General features: G+C 47.1%; 1 protein-coding gene across 5 annotated transcripts in view; it reads left to right on the top strand.

The window, feature by feature from the left end:
• Positions 1–24,972, top strand: part of ZHX2 (zinc fingers and homeoboxes 2) — a 174,330-nt gene that overhangs the window by 136,838 nt on the left and 12,520 nt on the right. For all 5 annotated transcript variants that reach the window (XM_022553988.3, XM_022553985.3, XM_022553987.3 and 2 more), the window contains one exon: positions 21,439–24,184. In XM_022553988.3, coding sequence (XP_022409696.1) covers positions 21,664–24,180 — 2,517 coding nt within the window. In that variant the 5' untranslated portion in view covers positions 21,439–21,663 and the 3' untranslated portion in view covers positions 24,181–24,184. The remainder of the gene's footprint in view (positions 1–21,438; positions 24,185–24,972) is intronic.

Here is a 24,972-nt window from a genome sequence, read left to right as displayed (position 1 = left end):
GAATTGATTCCTTTTTCTGTCTGTCTCAGGGAGACTTTTTTTTCCTGCTTTCAGAAACATATCACTCTTCCCCCAGCCCCGGTTTTCTGTGTTTGTGGGTGTGTGGGCCTGTATGTGGTGGTGGCTGTTATGATTCTTTCTACCCAGAAAAAGGATGCTTTGCCTTGAAGAAGATGATAGCAACAGGAACTAACTGCAAAAATAATGAAGCCACTTTGCTTCAAAATATGTCTTAATCTTGTTGCTTTTTTTTTTTTTTTACAAGATTATTGCTCAGAGAAAGAGAGGGTGTAAAGATGCTACAATGTGATAGATTTGCGATATGAAACCCAGGCAGACACATACAGAGACTATTTCCCCGTTGTCCTGGCTTGGATCTACACTCATGAAGTATCAAGCCCCTCCATGGGATCAAATTAAACTTGCCTTTGTCATACTCTTTCTACAACACTAATTTCTGCTTTATAATTCATCACAGTGGTAAGTGTTGGATAGAGCCTCGATTCACACCCAAGTCTGTTCTAATTCCAAAGCTAGTAGATTTACCCACTCTGCTTAACTGGCTTCTTAAGGACCAGTTCAGCTCAAAACACCTTGATCCCATGATGACATTGAGGACAGACAGCCACCCAGCAGAACCCATCACCCCAACACAACCACCTCTGGGAGAAACTTCACCCACCTGCCTGGGCAGATAGGCCATGACCTCTCGCCATACTTATATCCTGTCCCTTCCCAAATCTCAAGGTTGGCCTTACCTAACAGGCAGGCCTAGGTCACCTCTACGAGCCTCCCAACTCTGATGCCCTGTGAACCTTCTTGATTCTGGTTTTTCTCCTTTGGCTTCTCTCGTTAAGGGCAGAGAATGGCATTTGGGTGCAAAGTCTTTATTTATAAGCTCTCAAGATACTGCTTCATTTTGACTTCAAAAAACCGTATGCTCTTAGAGGAAAACACAGGAAAAACACTCTTTGACATAAACCACAGCAAGATCTTTTTTGACCCACCTCCTAGAGTAACGGAAATAAAAACAAAAATAAACAATTGGGACTTAATTAAACTTAGATATTTTGCACAGCAAAGGAAACCATAAACAAGACAAAAACCCATGAACAAACAAAAAAACAGGAAACCCTCAGAATGGGAGAAAATATTTGCAAATGAAACAACAGACAAAGGATTAATCTCCAAAGTATACAAACAGCTCATGGAGCTCAATATCAAAAAACAAACAATCCAGTTAAAAACTGGATGGAAGACCTAAGTAGACATTTCACCAAAGAAGACATACAGATGGCCAAGAGGCACATGAAAAGATGCTCAACATCACTAATTATTAGAGAAATGCAAATCAAAACTACAATGAGGTATCAGCTCACACCAGTCAGAATGGCCAGCATCAAAAAATCTAGGAACAATAAATGCTGGAGGGCTTTCCTGGTGGTGCAGTGGTTGAGAATCTGCCTGCCTATGCAGACGACACAGGTTCGAGCCCTGGTCCGGGAAGATCCCACATGCCACGGAGCAACTAAGCCCGTGTGCCACAACTACTGAGCCTGCACTCTAGAGCCCACAAGCCACAACTACTGAACCTGCGTGCCACAACTACTGAAGCCCGCGCGCCTAGAGCCCGTGCTCCCCAACAAGAGAAGCCACTGCGATGAGAAGCCCACACACCTCAACAAAGAGTAGCCCCTGCTTGCCACAACTAAAGAAAGACCACGTGCAGCAACAAAGACCCAGTGCAGCCAAAAATAAATAAATATTTTAAAATAATAATATAAATAAATAAATGATGGAAAGGGTGTGGTGACAAGGGAACCCTCCTGCACAGTTGGTGGGAATGTAAATTGATACAACCACTATGGAGAGCAGTATGGAGGTTCCTTAAACTAAAAATAGAACTACCATATGAGCCAGCAATCCCACTATTGGGCATATATCCTGAGAAAACCATAATTCAAAACGAGACATGTACCACAATGTTCATTGCAGCACTATTTACAATAGGACACGGAAGGAACCTAAATGTCCATTGACAGATGAATGGATAAAGAAGATGTGGCACATATATACAGTGGAATATTACTCAGCCATAAAAAGAAATGAAATTGAGTTATTTGTAGTGAGGTGGATGGACATAGTGTCCGTCACACAGAGTGAAGTTAAGTCAGAAAGAGAAAAACAAGTACCGTATGCTAACGCATATGTATAGAATCTAAAAAAAAAAAAAAATGGTACTGATGGACCTAGTTGCAGGCCAGAAATAAAGATGTAGACATAGAGAATGGACTTGAGGACACAGGGTGGGAAGGGGAAGCTGGGGCGAAGTGAGAGTAGCATGGACATATATACACTACCGAATGTAAAATAGATAGCTAGTGGGAAGCAGCCGCACAGCACAGGGAGATCAGCTCGGTGCTTTGTGATGACCTAGAGGGGTGGGACAGGGAGGGTGGGAGGGGACACGTGTGTGCATATGGCTGATTCGCTTTGTTGTGCAACAGAAACTAACACAGTATTAGAAGCAATTATACTCCAATAACAATCTATTAATAGAAAACAAAACCGTATGCTATGGTTTTGTTTTTTAATCCACTTTATACAAAGTATTCCTTGTGATTAAAATTTCTCTTACTATTTGATCTAGACTCACAGGTGACTTTTCCCTCCCTCTTTTTTGGAGATGTTTGGAGCTCTCAACTCATCTCATGCTCATCTATCCCTGAACGGTCCCAAGTAGGGAAAAGAACTTTTTCCCATTATGAAACCATCGAAGAGTTTTGTTTTCATGTTAGCAAGTGAAAAGCTGTACTTTTCAAGGCAGCTTTTTAAGACCTTTCCCAAAAAAGTATTTTGAGAGGGAATATAATTTTTAAATAATAACTGAATAATTTGAAATTTACTTTGCAGTGAACATCAAATGTCACAGGTAGTCAGGGAGTCTCTGCCTCTGTTTTCATTGATACTCGTTACTGTGTCAAGTTTACTGTTTCTTGATATGAAGAGCTCAGCTTAGATGTCCTCTTCTCAAAGAGGCTTTCCTGATTACCTCCTTGAAAGTAGGTCTCAGGGAATCCCTGGTGGGCCAGTGATTAGGACTCCAAGCTCTCATTGTCAAGGGCTGGGGTTCGATCCCTGGTTGGGGAACTAAAATCCCACAAGGCAGGTGGCACGGCAAAAAAAAAAAAAAAAAAAAAAAATGAAAGTAGGTCTTTAAGTCACCGTCACACCTTTTTTTTTTTTTCTTTTTAAATGTATTTATTTTATTTATTTATTTTTGGCTGCGTTGGGTCTTCATTGCTGCATGTGGGCTTTCTCTAGTTGTGGCGAGCGGGGGCTACTCTTCATTGTGGTGCGTGGACTTCTCATTGCAGTGGCTTCTCTCGTTGGGGAGCACGGGCTCTACGCACGCGGGCTTCAGTAGTTGTGGCTCGTGGGCTCAGTAGTTGTGGCTCACGGGCTCTAGAGCGCAGGCTCAGTAGTTGTGGCGCACAGGCTTAGTTGCTCTGCGGCATGTGGGATCTTCCTGGACCAGGGCTCGAACCCGCATCCCCTGCATCGGCAGGTGGATTCTTAACCACTGCGCCACCAGGGAAGCCCCCATCACATCATTTTTAAGAACTCTTTGCAGAGTAAATACTTAACCACTATCTACAAGTTCTTTGTTTTCAATTTTCTGTCTCCCCCTCCTAGATCATGGGCACCTTGAAAGCAGGAGTCTTTTGTCTTATTTCCTGAGTATCAAAGCAGTGTCTGGCATAGAGCAGGCACTCAAGAAGGAATGAAGGAATGAATGAATGTATGAATGAGTGAATGAATGAATGAACATCTGAGCTGTGTTCTCTTTTCCAAGGTCCATGTTTCTGCTTCCAAAGAATAGGTCTTCTGCTGTATTTCCCTTTTAAAACACCAGGACTGCTGTAGGACAGGAATGGAGCACTGAGGTGAAATTGGGTGGCAGAAAGCACCGCTCACAGCCAGTTCCCAATACTCCTAAGGAGGTTTTGAAGATGAGGGTGACATGGTCAGATTCACGTTTAGAGACATGACGTTTAATCATGGCATTAGTTGTGACATAGGCAGTGGCAAGAGATCTGTTTCTGAAAACAGAGCGCTGACGTTTGTTTAGGATGTACTTTTATTGATTAGCAAGGACTCCAGGTTAGCCCTATATGAATGGCACTCCCGCTAACATCCTGAGATTCTTTCTTAAGGGAAAGAGAATGGTGTGGAATGATACCCAACATGACAAGAGTGAGAGAACGTTGCAAACGGGCATGTCACCTAGCACGTCTACCGTCAGGGAAAGACTGAGGATTGCCGTCTTAGAAAGAAATGGTGGCAGCAAGGAGGTTGGCCTGAAACCGTGTCTGTCAGGACGTTTTCAGTCATAGGTGCCAGAAAGCCCCAGCACACTGGCGTACGCAAACTGCCGGAAGGGCAGGTCCACGCGTGTGTCAGATTCAGGCGTGGCGGCATACAGAGGGATGTGATGGGGACTCTGCATCTCTCAACTCAGCTGGTTCCGACCGCCCCACTCGGGTCGTCAGGCCACTCCTTAAATCACTCACTCTCGTGGGGGGACGTGATGTACTGAGTGGTCAGGACCAAATCACACGCCCACTGCTGGAGGATCCACAGGGGCCAAGAGTGGGTGGGGGTCTTTCTCTAGAAAGAAGTGGACTGCCCTGGCCAGAGGAGGAAGGGCTGCCAGACAGGCAGTGCCTGCCACAGCCAGGTGAAGCCCAGAGGCCAGGCCAGGCTGTAGGGAGTCATTGCAGCTGCTGGGAGAAGCCAGGAGGGGGGACCCTGCCTGGAGCGGAGGAATGAAGGATGCGGAGCCATTGTGGAAGCAGAGTCGGGAGGGCCTGGGACATAATTAACTGTGGGGCGGGGAGGGAGTGGAGAGCAAGAGGAATCTGGGTTTCCAGCCCGAATGACTAAGAAGACCGGGATGCTTCTATTGGGAATGAGGAGTGTTACGGAAAGATCGGGTTTGGGAGATGGGTGGGGAGCTTGGTTCTACACGTGTTCAAGTTGAGGCTCCCGGTGAGGGTCAGAGATGCACAGAAGCCACACTCGGAAGAGGCTCCAAGACCAAATTTCCTCTTCAGAGCCACCTTCCAGGTGGGGGGTGACGGAGCAGAGTCTGTTCAACTGAGTGGGAGTGGATTGTGCATTTTTTTTTGTTTTGAATTCATGTATTATTTTCCTTGGTTTTCATGAATCATCTTGGTCTTGTTCAAAAAATCGTGTTTCAGTGGAGAGTGGCTGCTCCAGCGTTTGTCCGGTTACAAGTCCATGTAGCCTGTCCTCGCTGTCAGCTAGAGGTGGGAAAGGAAGGTCTGGGGCTCTGCAAAGAGGAGCCGGGGCTAGAAAGGCTCGTTTGGTAGACGTCTGTCTGCAACGGTGAGTTTAGCACTTTGGGATGGGTGAGATCACCAAGGACAATGGAGAGGAGAGGGATGAGAAAGGGCCCAGAGCATGGAGGTGACAGCAGAAAATGGATGAGGAAGCAAAGTAGGAGCTGCCAGGAAGAGAACAAGGGGCACCACCCAGGAGAGCCAAGGGGAGGCGATTTAAGGAAGGCAGTTTGCCCCACAGAGGCAGTGATGCGGGATATATTTGGCAGTTTAAGAGAAAAGCGTCGACAGAGCAAGGAGGACAGAATGAGGAGAGGTGAGGGATGAACGGGGCAGTAACAGGAGGGGCGGGCAGCAGTCATCTCGAACTTCCTTTGAGATGTTTGATGGTTACATGATTTTAACAGCAGGTACCGTCCCTGTGTTGCAGGCTCAGAGCTTATTGTATTTGGGGCCCGGAAGCAAACGCTGTGTGCAGAGAGCTCACTGGATACTCTCAGCACCCCTTCGAGCACCCCAGCACCCCATGGGTACCATTTTCATCCCCAGATTACTGATGGAAAGGCTGAGGTTTCGGAGGACAGGTGTAACTTGTCCAGGCTCACATGCCAGTGAGCGGTGGCACCAGACCCAGAAGGCCGGTCTCTTTCACTCGGGAACCTCTGCCCTAGAAAGCAAGAGTTGCATAATAATGTGTAGATGATGGTGGAATTGAGCAGCTTTGGGAACTTTGATGTTGCTTTTCATGTTTGTTTTGCTTTTGTCTACTTTTTTAGGGAAATGGCAAACTGAGGTGCTCATAACCCAAAGGGAAGGGGATCCAGTGAAGGGAGATAAGAGTTGAGGGAGCCGATGAGTGCTGGGCTGGGGTCCCTGGGGAGCAGAGGGCAGGCCTGGAGGCCAGGTGGATGGGTTAACTTATAACAGGGAGACCCGCTACCTCCTCCGACGTAGAGAGAAAAGAGACCAGTGTGGAGATGGGGAAGAAGGTGACCTTGATCTTCTCAGCAAGATAGAAAGCAAAATCTTCTACTAAAACAGAGAAGGAAAGTTGGGAGAATTAAAGGTATTGGCACAGTTGCCATAGAAATTTCTGTGGGTATGAACAAAAGATGACTATGTCGGAGCAGCATGACTCAGGTGAGATGAGCGCGTGTAAACACACAGCACCTGGCACAGGGATTGACATCTGAGGGGCTGTGGGGGAAAAGGTCAGGATGCTCCCAGGGGGGCCTGAGAAGGACGAGGGGCAGAACGGTACCTCTGAACCTCACTTTGTCAAGTCCCTCATCACTAATACCAGCTCACTCATTAAAGTCACCCTTTTAGGGAACCAGATCGTGCCAGCTTTAAAGCGTCTCATTCAGTCCAACCCTGCAGGTGGAGATCCACCCATTTCAGAGACGCAAGGACTGAGGCTGGCAACGGTGAACGAGCGTGCTGCGGTTGGTGTTCTCCAGGCCGCATGTGGGTTCGGGACCTGGGCAGTGGGCATCCCAGCTGTGGCCAGAGAAGGGCGGACTGCTGTTAGTAAGTGGCAGAGCCAGGATTCAAACCGGGAGGCCTGGTTCCAGCCTGTGGCCCCTTCCACCCACCACATGGGCACTAGTGGTGGGAACTAAGGGGGAGCAGGACAGCCATTGGAATTCATTGCTTTGAGTAAAAGTAAATTCTGGGCCCCAGGCTCACTTGGGCTCAAAATGGACCTGCCTTCTCAGGCGCGGCTGGCTTTCTTTGTCCCTGCGTACTTACTACCCCACCTCAAGTCACCACTCCTACCCACTGCTAGCAGGACACCAGCCTCCTCTCAGAGCTCTGTGTCACCTAAATGCGTGATGACGCTAATGTCACCATTTCATTTCATGAATTTCATTTCATCCACTGAAAATTTTTGGCTGGAAGAGAACACGCAAGCTTTCTTCCACCTAATAAGAGAGCATCTCGGAGTAGCAAGTTGAAAAAGACATTACAATTCAATTAAAAGCTTACTCTTTTGAACACTCCCAGTGGGGAAGAGCCACTCAGAATTTGTGAGAAACCTAATTTATAGACCCAGTGTCAGGAAATGGAATTGTTAACAATTAGCAACTGTGTGTTACTGGGACCCAGCAGTGGGTGTAGAGCCAAGGATGATCGGGGCTCCACCCTCCTCAGCAAGCCAGTTAACCTCTCTGAGCCTCAGTTTCCTTATCTGTGAAATGGAGAGCATCACCATCTGTGGGTGTTATGGGAATGATAAAGATTATGCATGTAAATGGCATCTTGTGACTACATTATCCTGCCTACATTTGACCAGATCAGCAAACCCTTCTTTACTTCAAAAAAAAAGTCTGCGAAACTGAGCAATAAAAGTTAAGCACAGGGCTTCCCTAGTGGCGCAGTGGTTGAGAGTCCGCCTGCCAATGCAGGGGACACGGGTTCGTGCCCTGTTCCGGGAGGATCCCACATGCCGCAGAGCGGCTGGGCCCGTGAGCCATGGCCGCTGAGCCTGTGCATCCGGAGTCTGTGCTCCGCAATGGGAGAGGCCACAGCAGTGAGAGGCCTGCGTATCGCCAAAAAAAAAAAAGTTAAGCACAAACAGAGATAATGGGAAACAGCTTCTTAAAGCTCACCTCCCCAGCCACCGACTCTGCTGCTATGTACCCTGTTGTTTGTAAAGATGTCTTACACTCCATTATCGAGTGCCCTGTATTCTGTGTTCTTTTCTCTTCCAGCATCGTTCCTTTGTCCAGTTCTTCCCCCATTTCTGCATCATCCTCCGAACTGTCACTCCCCGGGGAGCACGCTAATTTACCCTGGTCCAGCGCAGAGCACAGCGAGGAATATTTCCCATCTTCACGGCGCAGGGCTGGCCTGAGCCCAACCGCTTCTGAATAGGAGAGCCAACTGACGGCTTCTTGCCGAGGCCACTGAACCTGGCTGCCCATCAGTCATGGTGGCTGCTTGTTAAAAATGCAGATTCCTGGGCCTGCTCCTGGATGCTTGGGATTAATAAGTCTGGACTGGGGCTCAGGAATGGGCATTTTTACAAAGCACCCCAGGTGGCATCTGATGGTTTGGGGGCCACCCTATAGGCCCACCCCCAAAATTCAAGTTTAGATTTCAGGTAAGCTTGGGAGAAATCAGTAAAGCTCAGGAATGAACTCAGGGTCACCAGTGACACTTCAAAAGCCTCTCCCATTTAACAGCTGGGATAAATGGAGACAAGGATGGAGACAGATGAGGAGAGAGCTGGGAGCTTAGAGCAAAACCCAGGATCCCTGCATCCCATTCCTTTCTCCACCTATCTCCCCGCAACCATCACCATCACAACATACCTGCCCATCAGAATTCCTTCTTCTGGGGTGCAGTGCAGTGAGGACAATGTTGTGACTTTAAAACATAAAAGAACAATCACACACACACACACACACACACACACACACACACACACACAAAAGATCTACCCTTGATGAACTGCGGCAGAATCTGTTAACAGCTCTGTCAGAAGACCCAGCAAAGCTAAAAGCATCCTTCTGGGCTTTGATGTCTTGATAAGATGCTTCCTTTGAAAGTTCAGAGACAGTCCCGTTATTTCCTCTGACAGCCCCAGTGAAAAGCTCTGAAATCAGAAGTGGCGTCCCGCCGGAGCCTGAAGGTGTGATTCCTTGAGAGTGCCACGTGTGCCCACCCACCCTCCCCCAAGGGCCCCAGGCTCCTCCACTAACTCCAACCTCTGACCCCCCTCGGGCTGGAGACCCCGACCACAGAGGGCCTCTGCAGTCTGACTCTTCACCTCCCCCAGAGCCTCCCTAGGGAGGTCAAGGCCTGGACATTTCCCTCATCTGACAGCCAGGCTATGTGGAAGCCACCTTGCAAAGAGTTTCCAGGGGCTGATTTGACAGTTTGACCCATTCTTCCTCCCCCTGAGGGCCACAGGTCACTCCCAGGAAAGGTCAGGAAATGCTAGTGCCCTGTGTCTGGAAATGAGCAGAGTGGGGAGGAGGGAGACCAAGGGGATGACAGCAGGAAAGTGCTCACCTGGAGAGCCTTCCACCCATGCAGTGTCATCCTTACCTAGGAGTTTGTTAGAAATGCAGAATGTCAGTCCCACCCCAGACTTAGTGAATCCAAATCTGTATTTTAGCAAGATCACCGGGTGATTTGTCTACACTTAAAGATCTGTATCCCAACTCTACTGCTCCAGGCTGTGTGACCATGGCCACGCTCCTTAACCTCTCTGAGCTTCAGTGTCTACATAGGGTTTTTGAGAAATGAAACACTTAGCACTCGGCACATACTAAGCTTTCAGTGAATGTTCGCCATCACTGTTACCGGGAAAATGATTAAGGGAGAATCCGTTTTGCCACATTTAAACCCAAATTATCCAGCCACTCCTTGGTGGAGAAGGAAGTCCAAACTGAACGGGAGATAGTTCCAAATACAAAGTGAAGAGCCCTCAACATCTACTTAAAGAGCAAACCTAAAGACTGGAGAGAGGGATGTCTCTTAGCAGCCTGGGCCCTGACTATTGAACTTGAGGTTAAAGATCATTATTCATCTGTTTGGCTTGGGGATTACCTTCATTACTGTGCCTTCTTTTCCTGCCATCCCCACCCCCCAAACTTATCTCCCAGACCCTGCTGCTTCCATGATCCTGCCTAAAAGGCCTTGCAACTCCTTCACCAGCAGAATGAAATCCTACCTCCTTAGCATGACCCTTCACAATCTAGCCCAATCCTACCTCCTTAGCATGGCCCTTCACAATCTAGCCCAATCCTACCTCCTTAGCATGGCCCTTCACAATATAGCCCAATCCTACCTCCTAAAAATGGCCCTTCACAATCTAGCTCAACCTGACTTGTCAGCCACTTCTGGGCTTCCCTCATGCCTGCCCTTTAGCCTCAGTCCTTGTCATTCCTCTGACATTTCCTTGCTGTTGCTGTGTCCTCTGCCTGGCAGTACTCTGTTCCTCTATCTGGAATCACTCTCATTCTCTCGGCAGGATCCAACTCCGCCTTTGGAGCCCTGTTTACCCAGGGAGGCTGTGCAGTGTGCAGAGAGAACGGCTGCAGCTTGAGTGGACTTTGTTTAAATCCCACCTCTGCCATGAACTAGTCATGTGACCTTGCGCAAGGCAATTATCCTCCCTGGCCTGGGTTCTCTCTTCCATCAATTGAGGCTAATGACCACTTCTTTGCAGGGCTGTTATGAGGGTTCATCAACAAAGTAGGGAAAATTTCAATTAATCATAGTCAAGACCGTTTTCTTTTAAGAAGAAAGTTACCTCCCCTGTGAAGCCTTTAGCATCCTTTTCCCGCCTGTCCTACACAATTAAGTTCAGCCTCCTCTGTGTTTCATAAACTTTCTCCTTCTTGTCTCTGCAATGTCTGAATGCTCCAGTGAGGCTTTCTCACAGGAGTCCCTGACCTCTCTGCTTAAGATCACAGGCTGCCCCATACTACCCAAAGCAATCTACAGATTTAATACGCTCCCTATCAAATTACCTGTGGCATTTTGCACAGCACTAGAACAAATAATCCTAAAATTTATATGGAACCACAAAAGACCCAGAATTGCCAAAGCAATCCTGAGGAGAAAGAACAAAGCAGGAGGCATAACTCTCCCAGACTTCATACTATACTACAAAGCTACAGTAATCAAAACAGCATGGTATTGGCACTAAAACAGACATAGGGATCAATGGAACAGAATAGAAAGCCCAGAAGTAAGCCCACATACCTATGTTCAATTAATCTTTGACAAAGGAGGCAAGAATATAGAACGAAGAAAAAACCATCTCTAAAGCAAGCGGTGTTGGGAAATTTGGACAGCCTCATATAAATCAATGAAGTTAGAACACACCCTCATACCATACACAAAAATAAACTCAAAATGGCTTAAAGACTTAAATATAAGATATGACAGGGACTTCCCTGGTGGTCCAGTGGTTAAGACTTCACCTTCCAATGCAGGGGGTGCAGGTTCGACCCCTGGTTGGGGAGCTAAGATCCCACATGCCTTGCTGCCAAAACACCAAAACATAAAACAGAAGCAATATTCAATAAAGACTTAAAAAAAAAATGACATGACAGGGACTTCCCTGGTGGTCCAGTGGTTAAGACTCCATGTTCCCAATGCAGGAGGCCCAGGTTCAATCCCTGGTCAAGGAACCAGATCCCACATGCCGCAACTAAGAGTTCATATGCCACAAGTAAGAGCCCACATGCCTCAACTTAGAGTCCGCATGCTGCAGTGAAGATCCAGCGTGCCACAACTAAAAGATGCGACATGCCACAACAAAGATCCCACGTGCCGCAACTGAAAAATATCCTGTGTGCCACAACAAAGATCCCACACATGGTAGTAAAGATCCCACATGCTGCCAACTAAGACTTGGATCAGCCAAATAAATAAATAAATATAAAAGGTTTTTTTTTAAAAAGACATGACAACATAAAACTCTGAGAAGAGAACATAAGCAAGACATTTTCTGACATAAATCTTTTTTTTTTTTTTTTTGCGATATGCAGGCCTCTCACTGTTGTGGCCTCTCCCGTTGCGGAGCAACAGGCTCCAGACACGCAGGCTCAGCGGCCATGGCTCACGGGCCCAGCCGCTCCACAGCATGTGGGATCTTCCCAGACCGGTGCACAAACCCGTGTCCCCTGCATTGGCAGGCAGACTCTCAACCACTGCGCCACCAGGGAAGCCCTGACATAAATCTTACCAATGTTTTCTTAGGTCGGTCTCCCAAGGCAATAGAAATAAAAACAAAAATAAACAAGTGGGACCTCATCAAACTTATAAGCTTTTGCACAGCAAAGGAAACCATAAACAAAACAAAAAGACAACCTAAAGACTGAGAGAAAATATTTGCAAATGATGCAACCAACAAGGGCTTAATTTCCAAAATATACAAACAGCTCATACAACTCAATATTGAGAAGACACACCACCCAATTGAAAAATGGGCAGAAATATGAGGATATATGTATATGTATGGCTGATAACTTTATTATAAAGCAGAAACTAACACACCATTGTAAAGCAATTAAACTCCAATAAAGATGTTTAAAAAAATAATTTAAAAAAAAAAAGAAAAATGGGCAGGGCAGAAGACCTAAACAGACATTTCTCTAAAAAAGGTGTACAGATGGCCAACAGGCACATGAAAAGATAATTAACATCACTAATTATTAGAGAAATGCAAATCAAAACTACAATGAGGTACCATCCCACATCAGTCAGAATGGCCATCATCAAAATGTCTACAAATAACAAAGTCTGGAGAGGGTGTGGAGAAGAGGGAGCCCTCCTACGCTGTTGGTGAGAATATAAGTTGGTGCAGCCGCTATGGAGAACAGTACGGAGGTTCCTCAAAAAACTAAAAGTAGAGTTGCCATATGATCCTGCAATCCCACTCCTGGGCATATATCTGGAGAAAACCATAATTTGAAAAGATACATGCACCCCAATATTCATTGCAGCATTATTCACAGTAGTCAAGACATGGAAGCAACCTAAATGTCCATTGACAGATGAATGGATAAAGAAGATGTGGTACATTTATACAACGGAATACTACTCAGCCATGAAAAAGAATGAAATAATGCCATTATCAGCTACATGGATGGACCTAGAGATTATCATACTAAGTGAAATAAGTCAGAAAGAGAAAGACAAATGCCATATGATATCGCTTATGTGTGGAATCTAAAATATGACACAAATGAACTTATCTAGGAAACAGAAACAGACTCACAGATGTAGAGAACAGACTTATGGTCGCCAAGGGGGAGGGGGCATGGGGGAGGGATGGATTGGGAGTTTGGGGTTAGCAGATGCAAACTATTATATATAGAATGGATAAACAACAAGGTCCTACTGCATAGCACAGGGAACTATATTCCATATCCTGTGATAAACCACAATGGAAAAGAATATATATATGTACATATATATATATACACACACACATAACTGAATCACTTTGCTGTACAGTAGAAAGTAACACAACATTGTAAATCAACTACACTTCAATAAGATAAAATAATCATAGGTCACCTCACTTCCCACCCCATCCTCTTCTCTGCTTGACTTTTCTCCTTTGTGCTCATCAGTGTCGGCTTCTGCTTGTTTATTCGTGTGAATGTGAGCTCCACAAGAGCAGAGATTCCTGTCTGCTCACTCCTGCATCCTCAGTACCTACAAGTGTGTCTGGCACTCACAGGCTCTCAGACAGGATTTGAGGACTGCACGTGGAAATCATCGTGTGCCATCGAGGGGTATTCAGATGGCCCTGCCCTGCCCAGCTGTGAAGGGCTAAATTGTGTCCCCACCCAAATTCATATGTTGGAATCCCAACCCTCAGAATGTGGCTATATTTGGAGATAAGGTTTTTAAAGAGGGGATTAAGTCACCTTAAATGAAGTCCTCAGCGTGGGCCCTAGTCCAGTCTGACTGGTGTCCTTGTAAGAAGAGGAGATTAGAGATAGGCACGCACGGAAGGGAGACCATGTGAGGACACGGTGAGAAGGGGTCCATCTGCAGCCAAGCGGGGAGGCTTCAGAAGAAACGAACCCTGCAGACATCTTGGTCCCGGACTTCTAGCCTCCAGAGCCGTGAGAAAAAGATTTTGAGGTTTAAGCCGCCCAGCCTGTGCACTTTGTAATGGCGGCCCGAGCTGACTAATACACCAGCTGTGAACTCCTTGAGGACAAGGACCATGGTTTCTTCATCTTTGTATGCCCCGTATCCACAGGGTTCTGGCCCAAACCCATATTCAGTAAATAGGGCTCTAATGGAATTGCATTCCACTCACAACAGGAAGAATGATGACTGAAGAAGCAGCAAGTGGTGAAGGGAGAGCCCTGCACAGACATCCAGGAATGAGTTGTTCATAATTGTCTATACAGGCTGGCCATTTTCCTTATATATTATCTATTCCAAAGTGGTGTCATTTCTCACTCGTTGGGGTTTCTTTGTGGCACATAATAAATACCATAGTGGATAAAAGGAAAATCCAGTCAATCGGGGCTTCCCTGGTGGTGCAGTGGTTAAGAATCCGCCTGCCAATGCAGGGGACACGGGTTCAAGCCCTGGTCCGGGAAGATCCCACATGCCGCGGAGCAACTAAGCCCGTGCGCCACAACTACTGAGCCTGCGCTCTAGAGCCCATAAGCCACAACTACTGAGCCCATACACCACAACTACTGAGCCTGTGCTCTACAGCCCACGAGCCACAACTACCGAAGCCCATGCGCCTAGAGCCCGTGCTCCGCAACAAGAGAAGCCACCGCGATGAGAAGCCCACGCACCGCAACGAAGAGTAGCCCCCTCTTGCCACAACTAGAGAAAGCCTGCACAAAACAACGAAGACCCAATGCAGCCAAAAATAAATAAATAAATTTATATTTTAAAAAAATCCAATCAATCGCAAAAACAGGCAAAGGAGGCAAGAGTCTGTACTTGGTGTTTGGGTTCCTTCTCCGTGTAACATGTACGTGTGATGCTCTTAGTTGTGCTGTGAGGGGTGGGATTCAAGACAGAAAGAGGCGTGATGGAGAAGAGCCATAGAGGAAGGAAACTTCTCACCTCTCCCCTCCTTCTGGGCACCAGGATCTTAAACACAATGGTGTTTAGTTCTAATCTGCCTGGGCCACTCCCCGCAAGGGCAGGGATTGCCTCTGAGGCTCCCCACCTACCGCTGGGCCCTCAGCACAGTGGCTGGAGCAGCCTGGGGACCACTCGGTGCTGCTTTGAAGTGGAGTGTTTTCAGGTCGGTACAGAACGTGCCTGCACGCAGTTCAGACCCGCCGGGAAACTGGCCCAGGGCGAGGCCCGCGACATGGAGCCGGTCTGCTGGGATACTCACCACCCGCCACGGAAGGGACTGTGTCGGAGTTTTAACGTGCATTTTATTCATGCATTCATTTGTTTTTTATTTTTGCTAACTTGGGCAAGTGTACACCTGAACCTGAAGACTTGGCCAGAAATATGCAGCCTTCACGCCAGCGAGTAGCAGGCCTCGTGGCGCTGGTCCCCTCGCTGGTGGCTCACAGACTTTAGAAAGACAGACGCCAAGTCTCCACTGCTCTGCAGACACTCACCCCCTTGTTGTGCTCGGATTATTCTTCCAAGGGCAGTGGTTCTTGCAGCTTCACTGGGGGGACCTTGGGAGAGGAATTCTTCAAAGGCTCACTGTTTTCTGAGCCCTCCCCACCCCTCTCTTTCCTTCCTTCATCTTCCCTTCTTTTCAATCTGCTGTGGTTTTCACCCCTGGTTGCCAAATACATTTTAGAAGATACCGTCTATTCTGAACCACAGTTCTTAGAACATCAAAAAGCTTTTAGGATATTTCACCACAAATTTGGCTCATTTCTTGGCCTCACTTGTCAACAGATTTAAATAATTCTAGATAAAGGAGTTTCTGTGAAAAAGTCTCTGCTCTCCCCTGCACCTATTCCTGCCCAATTTCTTTGTTCTGCAAAAGAAAAGTCGCCTTCTGCTCCCTCTCTTTTAAAAATCATAATTCAAAGGCCCAGGCCTCTTGGATAGGCAGCACAGATTTGGCCACATTCTGCTACGTCAGTGGTAACCCCTACAGAACTGTAGGACCTCCTTTCCCTTACCGAGTTCCTCCGCTCATAGAAGCCCTCGTGCACACTCACACACATTCACACGTGCACACACACATGTGCACATACGTGCAGATGCAGGCTTGTGCGCATGCACACACAACACGTGCAATGTACATGCATGCAGTACACATGCACGCACCCACATCACTGAGCATCCGCGAGAGATGTTCCTGTACATCGTTGGTCTGCATCAGCAGCAGTTCCCTCAGGGTAGCCACTCTGCAGTTAATTTAACATTCAACCAGCCTTTATGGAAAGCATACTGTGGGCCAAACACTGCTCTAGGCTCCGGGGAAACCACAGTGACGAGTTCCCACCTTTGTGGAGTTTATATTCTAGAACAGCGCCGTCCGGTAGAACATCCCTCAATGAGAGCGATGTCCCGCGTTATTTAATACAATAGCCACCAGCCACGTGCAGCTACCGAGCAGTCGAAATGTGCCTGGTGCAACTGAAAACTGGATCTTAAATTTTATTTAATTATAATTAATATAAATGTAAAGAGGCACATGTGGCCAGTGGCTGCTGTATTAGGAGAAAATGGGTAGATACGCTCTCCTGCCTCTTCCTTTAACCACAAAAATATAAGTAAATTTTGAATATTAAAAAGTGCTATGCAGGGAACTATACTCAATATCTTGTAATAACCTATAATAGAAAAGAATCTGAAAAGGAATATATATGTATATTGGGTTGGCCAAAAAGTTTGTTTGGGTTTTTCTGTAAGATCTTACGGAATAAACCCTATATATATATATATATATATATATATATATATATATATATATATATATATAGCTGTATAACTGAACGATTTTGCTGTACACCTGAAACTAACACAACATTGTAAATCAATTATATCTCAGTGACTATATATATATATATATATATATATATATATATATATGGTGCTATGAAGAAAGCAAAGCAGGGAGAGAGTGACTGGGGAACTGGGAGAGGCAGTATTTTACATGGAATGGTGGTCAGGAAAGGCCTCTCTGTGGAAGGGTGACTTTCACATGGAGCCGTGAAAACCGAAGAGCTCTAGGGGTGGACTTCTTGGCAAAGGCCCTGTGATGGAAGGGATACACCTGTTCCAGCAGCTGGAGTGATAGGGACAAGTGGAGAGGGGAGCAGGGACCAGAACGGGCCGGGGTTGGAGTTCACTCTGATGGGACCCAAGAGAGGGCTTCATGCAGAACAGTGTCCTGAACTGATTCCTACCTTAAAATCTCCCTCTGCATGACTATCATCAAAAAGAATACAAGAAACAAATGTTGGCAGGGATGTGAAGAAAAGGGAACCCTCATGCACTGTTGGTGGGAATGTAAACTGGTGCAGCCACTGTGGAGAATAGTACGGATGTTCCTCAAAAACTAAAAATAGAACTACCATATGACCCAGCAATTCCACTCCTGGGTATATTTTGTAAAAAAGAAAAAAAAGAAAAAAATGTACTAATTTGAAAAGATATATGCACCCCAGTGTTCATAGCAGCATTATTTACAATAGCCAAGATATGGAAGCAACCTATGTGTCCATCAACAGATAAATGGATAAAGAAGATGTGATACACACACACACACACACACACACACACACACAATGGAATACTACTCAGCCTTAAAAAGAATGAAATTTTACCATTTGCAACACCATGGTTGGATTTGGAGGGTATTATGCTCAGTGAAGTAAGCCAGACAGAGAAAGACAAATACAAATCACTTATATGTAGAATCTAAAAAGTACAACAAACTAGTGAGTATAATGAAAAAGAAGCAGACTCACAGATACAGAGAACAAACCAGTGGTTACCAGTGGGGAGAGGGAAGGGGGAGGGGCAAGATAGGAAGAGAGGATTAAGAGGTACAAACTGTTAGTCATAAAATAAGCTACAAGGATATATTGTACACCATGAGGAATACAGCAAATATTCTGTAGTACTATAAATGGAGTATAACTTTTTTTTACAAGTTTTTTTGTGTGTGTGTGTGTGCGGTACGCGGGCCTCTCACTGTTGTGGCCTCTCCCATTCCGGAGCACAGGCTCCGGACGCGCAGGCTCAGCGGCCATGGCTCACGGGCCCAGCCGCTCCACGGCATGTGGGATCTTCCCAGACCAGGGTTCAAACCCGTGTCCCCTGCATCGGCAGGCGGACTCTCAACCACTGCGCCACCAGGGAAGCCCCCTGGAGTATAACTTTTAAAAACTGTGAATCACTACATTGTATACCTGTAATTTATATAATATTATACACCAACTATACTTCAACTTTTAAAAAACCTTTAGAGATTAAAAATAACATTTAATTGCTTTTCAGTACCAAAATGAATCTCAAACCATAAATAAAGCCCATTAAGAAGCAGAAAGAAAATCCCTGTGCTGCTCTAGAGAGGAAGTAAGCAGGAGGCCTGTGGGAGGCCTCCAGACGGGAGACGGAAGTGGTCCAATACTGGGTTTATTTTGAAGACAGAGTCAACAGGATCGCTGATGGACTAATTTGGGGGTGAGGTAAAGAGGATTTTGGCCTGAGTGTGCCATAGAGATGGAGATGAAGAGCTGTAGACATGGGGGGGGTGGGCAGGACCCATGTTTGAGGGGGAAAATCAAGAGTCTGATGTTCAGCTAAACATGTCAATTTGGGTGTTGTCAGCAAAAAGACACAGCTCCCCTCTGCTCTGCTGTGCCCATCTCCTGTCCTCACCAGTGCCCTGAGGGACCCTCACCCACTTCTGATGAAATTGCCCAGCATTACTTTGTTATAAAGCAGAAACTAACACACAATTGTAAAGCAATTATACTCCAATAAAGGTGTTAAAAAAAAGAAAGAAATTGCCCAGCCTGAAAATGCCTCAGAGTGGCCGTTTCTGGGTTCACAGGGGAGGGATGCCCCTCCCCCAAGTCCTGCACAGGTTTGTCACCTGACCCCCTAAGCAGATAAGTGGGGCCCCAAGTCCCAGAGGGTTGCTCTTGAAAATAAGTCCATTAGTTCTTCCTTGAGCCCTCTCTTCAGTGGAACTCAAACCTAGGCCAGTGGGAGGGACGGGAGAGGATATGCTATCTCCTCATCCCCTTTCCCCCGGATGTCATGTTGGCTACCCCTGTTTCCAAACACACGATGAAAGGCCATCCTCTATGGAAGCCCGTGCATTTAGATACTCAGCGTGGTCCAGCCCATCGCTTCCCCTGTGGGGGTTCTGTTAACATAACCTACCTTATAATAAGCAAATTGTTCCTGTGCTCCTAAAGTAATGTTTGTTTACTGCAGTTCCCGTCAACATTCTAACAGGATTTTATCTGCAGAGGATTCTGACTCATGAGAACTGATTTACACTAATAGATGATCAGAACAACCCAGAATTAGTTGGCAAAAGAAGAATGATAAAGAGAAACTCACTCTACCAGATGTTAAAACATGCTCTAATCTACAAAAAAAAATTCAAGTGAAGCATAAGTGTAAGGCTCAAGAGCTAGATAAGAGGTACAGAACAGATAATCCAGAAACACCCTAGTATGTAGAAAAATTTAATGTATGGCCAAGGTGGCTTCACAAATTAGTGAGAAATAAATAACACTATACATGCTACTGAGACAATTGATAACTTTCAAGAAAAATGGTTAGAATTGTATCTCACAGCTTACCCCAAGATCAGTTCGGTTCAAGTCCAGACAAGTTAAATGTAAAAAATAAAGCCAAGGGCTTCCCTGGTGGCGCAGTGGTTGAGAGTCCACCTGCTGATGCAGGGGACACGGGTTCATGCCCCGGACCGGGAGGATCCCACATGCCGCAGAGCGGCTGGGCCCGTGAGCCATGGCCGCTGAGCCTGCGCTTCCGGAACCTGTGCTCCGCAATGGGAGAGGCCACAACAGTGAGAGGCTCGCGTAACACAAAAAAAATTTAAAAAAATAAAGCCAAAACACTCTATGAAAACATAGACTAATAGGTCTCAGCTATCAAAGCAGGGAATCACCTTCTAAATGTAAAATCACAATGAAAGAAACCACAAGAGGAAAAGATTGATAAATTTGCCATCTAAAAATAAAAAATTTCTACCTGTAAAACATGAAAAAATACCATATGCAAAACTAAAAGGTAAATGACAGACTGGAAAATTTTTGCAACAAATATAGAAAGGTACTAATGTTTTTAATATAGAGAGAACTCATAAATTAATAATAAAACCACTGGGCATCACAATATAAAAATGACATAGGGACTTTCCTGGTGATCCAGTGGGTAAGACCCTGCGCTCCCAATGCAGGGGGCCCGGGTTCGATCCCTGGTCGGGGAACTAGATCCCGCATGCATGCTGCAACTAAGAAGTCTGCATGCCACAACTAAAGATCCCGCATGCCACAACTAAGACCCGGCACAGCCAAAATAAATAAATAAATATTTTTTAAAAAAAATAATAAAGTATGTTTTTTTAAATGGCATAAATCCACAATTCACAAAAGAATACAAATGGCAAGTGAATCTTTGAAAACTGTTCACCCTTATTAGCAATCAAGAGAAGCAGCAAAGCATATTAAAGCAGTTTTCCCATATCTAATTGGCCAGGCTTTTTAATGGTAATATTTCATGTAAGCTAAGTGGTGAGTCGGGCACTCATTCACTGCCGGCGAAAAGGCCAAATGATGCAAAAACTTGGCCATATGAGTCAAGAGAATGTAAAATGTTGACCTCCTTTGACCCAGTGCTTTTACTTCAGAAATAAGGACTAAGGGTATTGACTACAATTTTGTCGAGAAGAGCCAAAAATTAGGAATAAATGTCCAACAAAAGTCCAATGGCTAATTACATCATGTATGATATATCCCTACAATGTAATGTCATGCAGCCATTTCTTAATCATGCTTTTGCTCAAAGTTTGTGAAAATGGGAAATGTTCAAGTGAAATGAAGGAACTACGATATTTGGGGCAATGTTTTTCTTTTTTATACTTTGATGCCTTTTCTGGATTTTCTATAGTGATTTTATCTTTATGATAATAAACGAAACATTCATATCCATTTTCTAACTTGTATATAAATTCCACTTGCCAGCCCCAAGCAAGCATCTTGCTTCTGATGTATCATCCGTAAAAGCGGCTTGCGAACCCAGCCAACACTTCACTGCAAGGTTCCCTCCAGCACCCTACCCACCACTTCATAAGATCTCGGTGCCCTTGTTGCTTTTCTGTATCCCTTGGTCTCTAAACATGAATGAGTGACCTGCATCCTCATTTGCTTGCTTTGGGCCCGTCCCCACTGCCCTTCCCAGAGAATGGAAGAGAAGAAAAATGTGATCTTTCATGTTTAGGAGTACCCACTCTCACACCATCTGTGCGCACCTGGGTATTTGCTTTGGGTGCCAGTTGGGGTGGGTCATGGGAGCAACTTAGAAAGAAATGCTAGTTCCTTTTGCCCTGTGAGGAAACACTGACACTGTCTTTGTTCTTGTCCCACAGATATGATGCTGCCTCTTGTGTTTAGCCATTGGAACAGTTACAATCTTCTGCACTGAAATCATTCTGGAAACTCAAGCACCAGACTTCAGCGTTCAAGTGAAGCCAAAGCCATTGGAGCGGGGCATAAAGCCAAAAGCCTTTTATCTTAGTAGTTCCAAAACTTTCACTGCCCCTTCCCTACCCGCCCCCATCCCCCAAATAAGCCATTGCACACAGACAGACAGCATGGCGAGCAAACGAAAATCCACAACCCCGTGCATGGTTCGGACATCACAAGTAGTAGAACAAGACGTGCCCGAGGAAGGAGACAGGGCCAAAGAGAAAGGAATCGGCACGCCACAGCCCGAAATGGCCAAGGACGCTTGGGCAGCAGAACCTGAAAACTCTTCCAAAGAAAATGAAGTGATAGAGGTGAAGTCTACAGGGGAAAATCAATCCAAAAAACTCCAAGGCGGTTATGAATGCAAATACTGCCCCTACTCCACGCAAAACCTGAACGAGTTCACGGAGCACGTTGACACACAGCACCCCAACGTGATTCTCAACCCGCTCTACGTGTGTGCCGAGTGTAACTTCACAACCAAAAAGTATGACTCCTTGTCTGACCACAACTCCAAGTTCCACCCCGGGGAGACCAACTTCAAGCTGAAGCTCATCAAACGCAATAATCAGACCGTCTTGGAGCAGTCCATCGATGCCACCAACCACATCATGTCCATCACCACCAGCGGCCCCGGAAGCGGGGACAATGACCCCGGGATCTCGGTGAGTAAAACCCCCATCATGAAGCCAGGGAAACCGAAAGCCGATGCCAAGAAGGTGCCCAAGAAGCCAGAGGAGGCCGCCCCTGAGAACCACGTGGAAGGGACCACCCGCCTGGTGACAGACGCGGCTGAGATCCTCTCAAGACTCGGGGGCGTGGAGCTCCTCCAGGACACGTTAGGACACGTTATGCCTTCTGTCCAGCTCCCACCAAATATCAACCTTGTCCCCAAGGTCCCCGTGCCGCTGAACACTACCAAATACAACTCTGCCCTGGACACCAACGCCACCATGATCAACTCCTTCAACAAGTTCCCTTACCCAACGCAGGCTGAGCTGTCCTGGCTCACAGCTGCTTCCAAACACCCGGAAGAGCACATCAGAATCTGGTTTGCCACCCAGCGCTTAAAGCATGGCATCAGCTGGTCCCCGGAGGAGGTGGAAGAGGCCCGGAAGAAGATGTTTAATGGCACCATCCAGTCAGTGCCCCCAACGATCACTGTGCTGCCCGCCCAGTTGGCCCCCACAAAGATGTCACAGCCCATCCTCCAGACAGCGCTTCCGTGCCAGATCCTCGGCCAGACCAGCCTCGTGCTGACTCAGGTGACCAGCGGGCCGACGACCGTCTCTTGCTCCCCCATCACGCTCGCCGTGGCCGGAGTGACCAACCACGGCCAGAAGAGACCTCTAGCGACTCCCCAAGCTGCCCCCGAGCCCAAGCGCCCACACATCGCTCAAGTGCCAGAGCCTCCGCCCAAGGTGGCCAACCCTTCGCTGACCCCGGCCAGCGACCGCAAGAAGACAAAGGAGCAGATCGCACACCTCAAGGCGAGCTTCCTCCAGAGCCAGTTCCCCGACGATGCTGAGGTCTACCGGCTCATCGAGGTGACCGGCCTCGCCAGGAGTGAGATCAAGAAGTGGTTCAGCGACCACCGGTATCGGTGTCAAAGGGGCATCGTCCACATCACCAGCGAATCCCTTGCCAAAGACCAGCTGGCCATCGCGGCTTCCCGACACGGCCGCACTCACCACGCGTACCCAGACTTTGCCCCGCAGAAGTTCAAAGAGAAAAGCCAAGGTCAGGTGAAAATCCTGGAAGACAGCTTTCTGAAAAGCTCTTTCCCGACCCAAGCAGAACTGGACAGGCTAAGAGTGGAGACGAAGCTGAGCAGGAGAGAGATCGACTCCTGGTTCTTGGAGAGGCGGAAGCTTCGTGACAGCATGGAACAGGCCGTCCTGGATTCCATGGGGTCCAGCAAGAAAGGCCCAGACTCGGTGGCCCCCAATGGTGCTCTGTCTCGACTCGACCAGTTCTCCAGCGCCCAGGTGCCCGGTTCTTTGCCCAGCCCTTCACCAGCAATTACAAAAAATCAACAACAGGTTCATCTCCTGAGGAGCACGTTTGCAAGAACCCAGTGGCCAACCCCCCAGGAGTATGACCAGCTGGCGGCAAAGACCGGCCTGGTCCGAACTGAAATCGTGCGTTGGTTCAAGGAGAACAGATGCTTGCTAAAAACTGGAACCTTAAAGTGGCTGGAGCGGTACCAGCAGCGGCACGTGGCGGATGATCATGGCTACGACGCCCCGTCGAGGAGGGCGGCAAAAGCCGTCATAGCCGAGAGCTCGAAGAACGGGAGCGAGGGCAGTCCGCAGTATCACAAGGACCCCAAAAAGCTCTGCAAAGAGGACTTGGAGAAGCTGGGCCCCAGGATGAAAGCAGGCGGCGAGCAAGCAAGAGACGGTTTGCTGGCAAAGCCCTCGGAGGCCACCTCGGACAGATCAGAGGGCAACAGTCGGGACGGCCAGGGCAGCGACGAGAATGAGGAATCGGGCATCGTGGATTGGGTGGAGGTGACGGTCGGAGAGGAGGACGCCGTCTCAGACAGGTCGGACAGCTGGAGTCAGACGGCAGCAGAAGGTGCGGCGGAACTGGCCGACTCGGACTCCGACAGCGTCCCTGCTGAGGCCAGCCAGGCCTAGACAGGTAACGCCACCTGTCCCCCCGGGAGCCAGGGCAGGAGGCTGGGTTTCTTTCTTTCTATTGGCAGAGTCGATACAGGTGTTGGGTACAGAGATATGGACACAGATCATGGGTTCTTCTTTCAAGCTCTTTTAAGACAAAGGAAGAAGAATAGGTGTTGCTAGATTTTATGTTTTTATTTGCAAGGTAGTGCTGGTAGGTGACAGCATCACTGCCTGTGGCCTTTGGGGGGGTCCATCCGTTCTAAAGTCTAGTAACAAGGTAACACAACACAAGGCCTGTTTTGTGTTCACTGGTGTAAGAGACAAACATGAAAGGATATGTCTTTTCTTTTTGGATTTTTTAAAGAATAAGTGTCTACGTTTACTGAATAAAAATTTGGGATTGTTTCCTTTAACCTGAAAGGTTTTGAAAGTACCTGGTATTTACCTCGCCGCGGCTGAAGGAAGGTGCGCCCATGTATGTCTCATTAAGTAACCCCGCTTGTTGCTGTGCTGATGGGGTCCCCAGAGCCCCTTCAAATCTGGAAGAGACTGGTGTAAATTAGGTCTGTGGAGCCACAAAAGCCTGGGAAGGGAGGTTACCATGGTCACTAATGGCCATGTCATCCACAAAATGGGACGTGCCACCCAAGCCCTTGGTGTTTGTGTCTGTGCAAATCAGGGCCTGAAGCATGGCAGCTTTCTTGATGGTATGTTTAGAAAAGGGGGCGGGGTGGGGGGGATGGTAGAGAGAGGGATACAGGAGGGAAAGGTCTACCTTGGCCAAAACCGAAGTATTCCAAGGGCAGC

Source organism: Delphinapterus leucas, chromosome 17, assembly GCF_059928025.1.
Source record: "Delphinapterus leucas isolate spDelLeu-1000000601 "Yukka" chromosome 17, BTC_Dleu_Yukka2, whole genome shotgun sequence".
Taxonomy (NCBI): domain Eukaryota; kingdom Metazoa; phylum Chordata; class Mammalia; order Artiodactyla; family Monodontidae; genus Delphinapterus; species Delphinapterus leucas.
The sequence above is the reverse complement of the archived record's forward strand: the minus strand, read 5'-3'. Positions and strand labels throughout refer to the sequence as shown.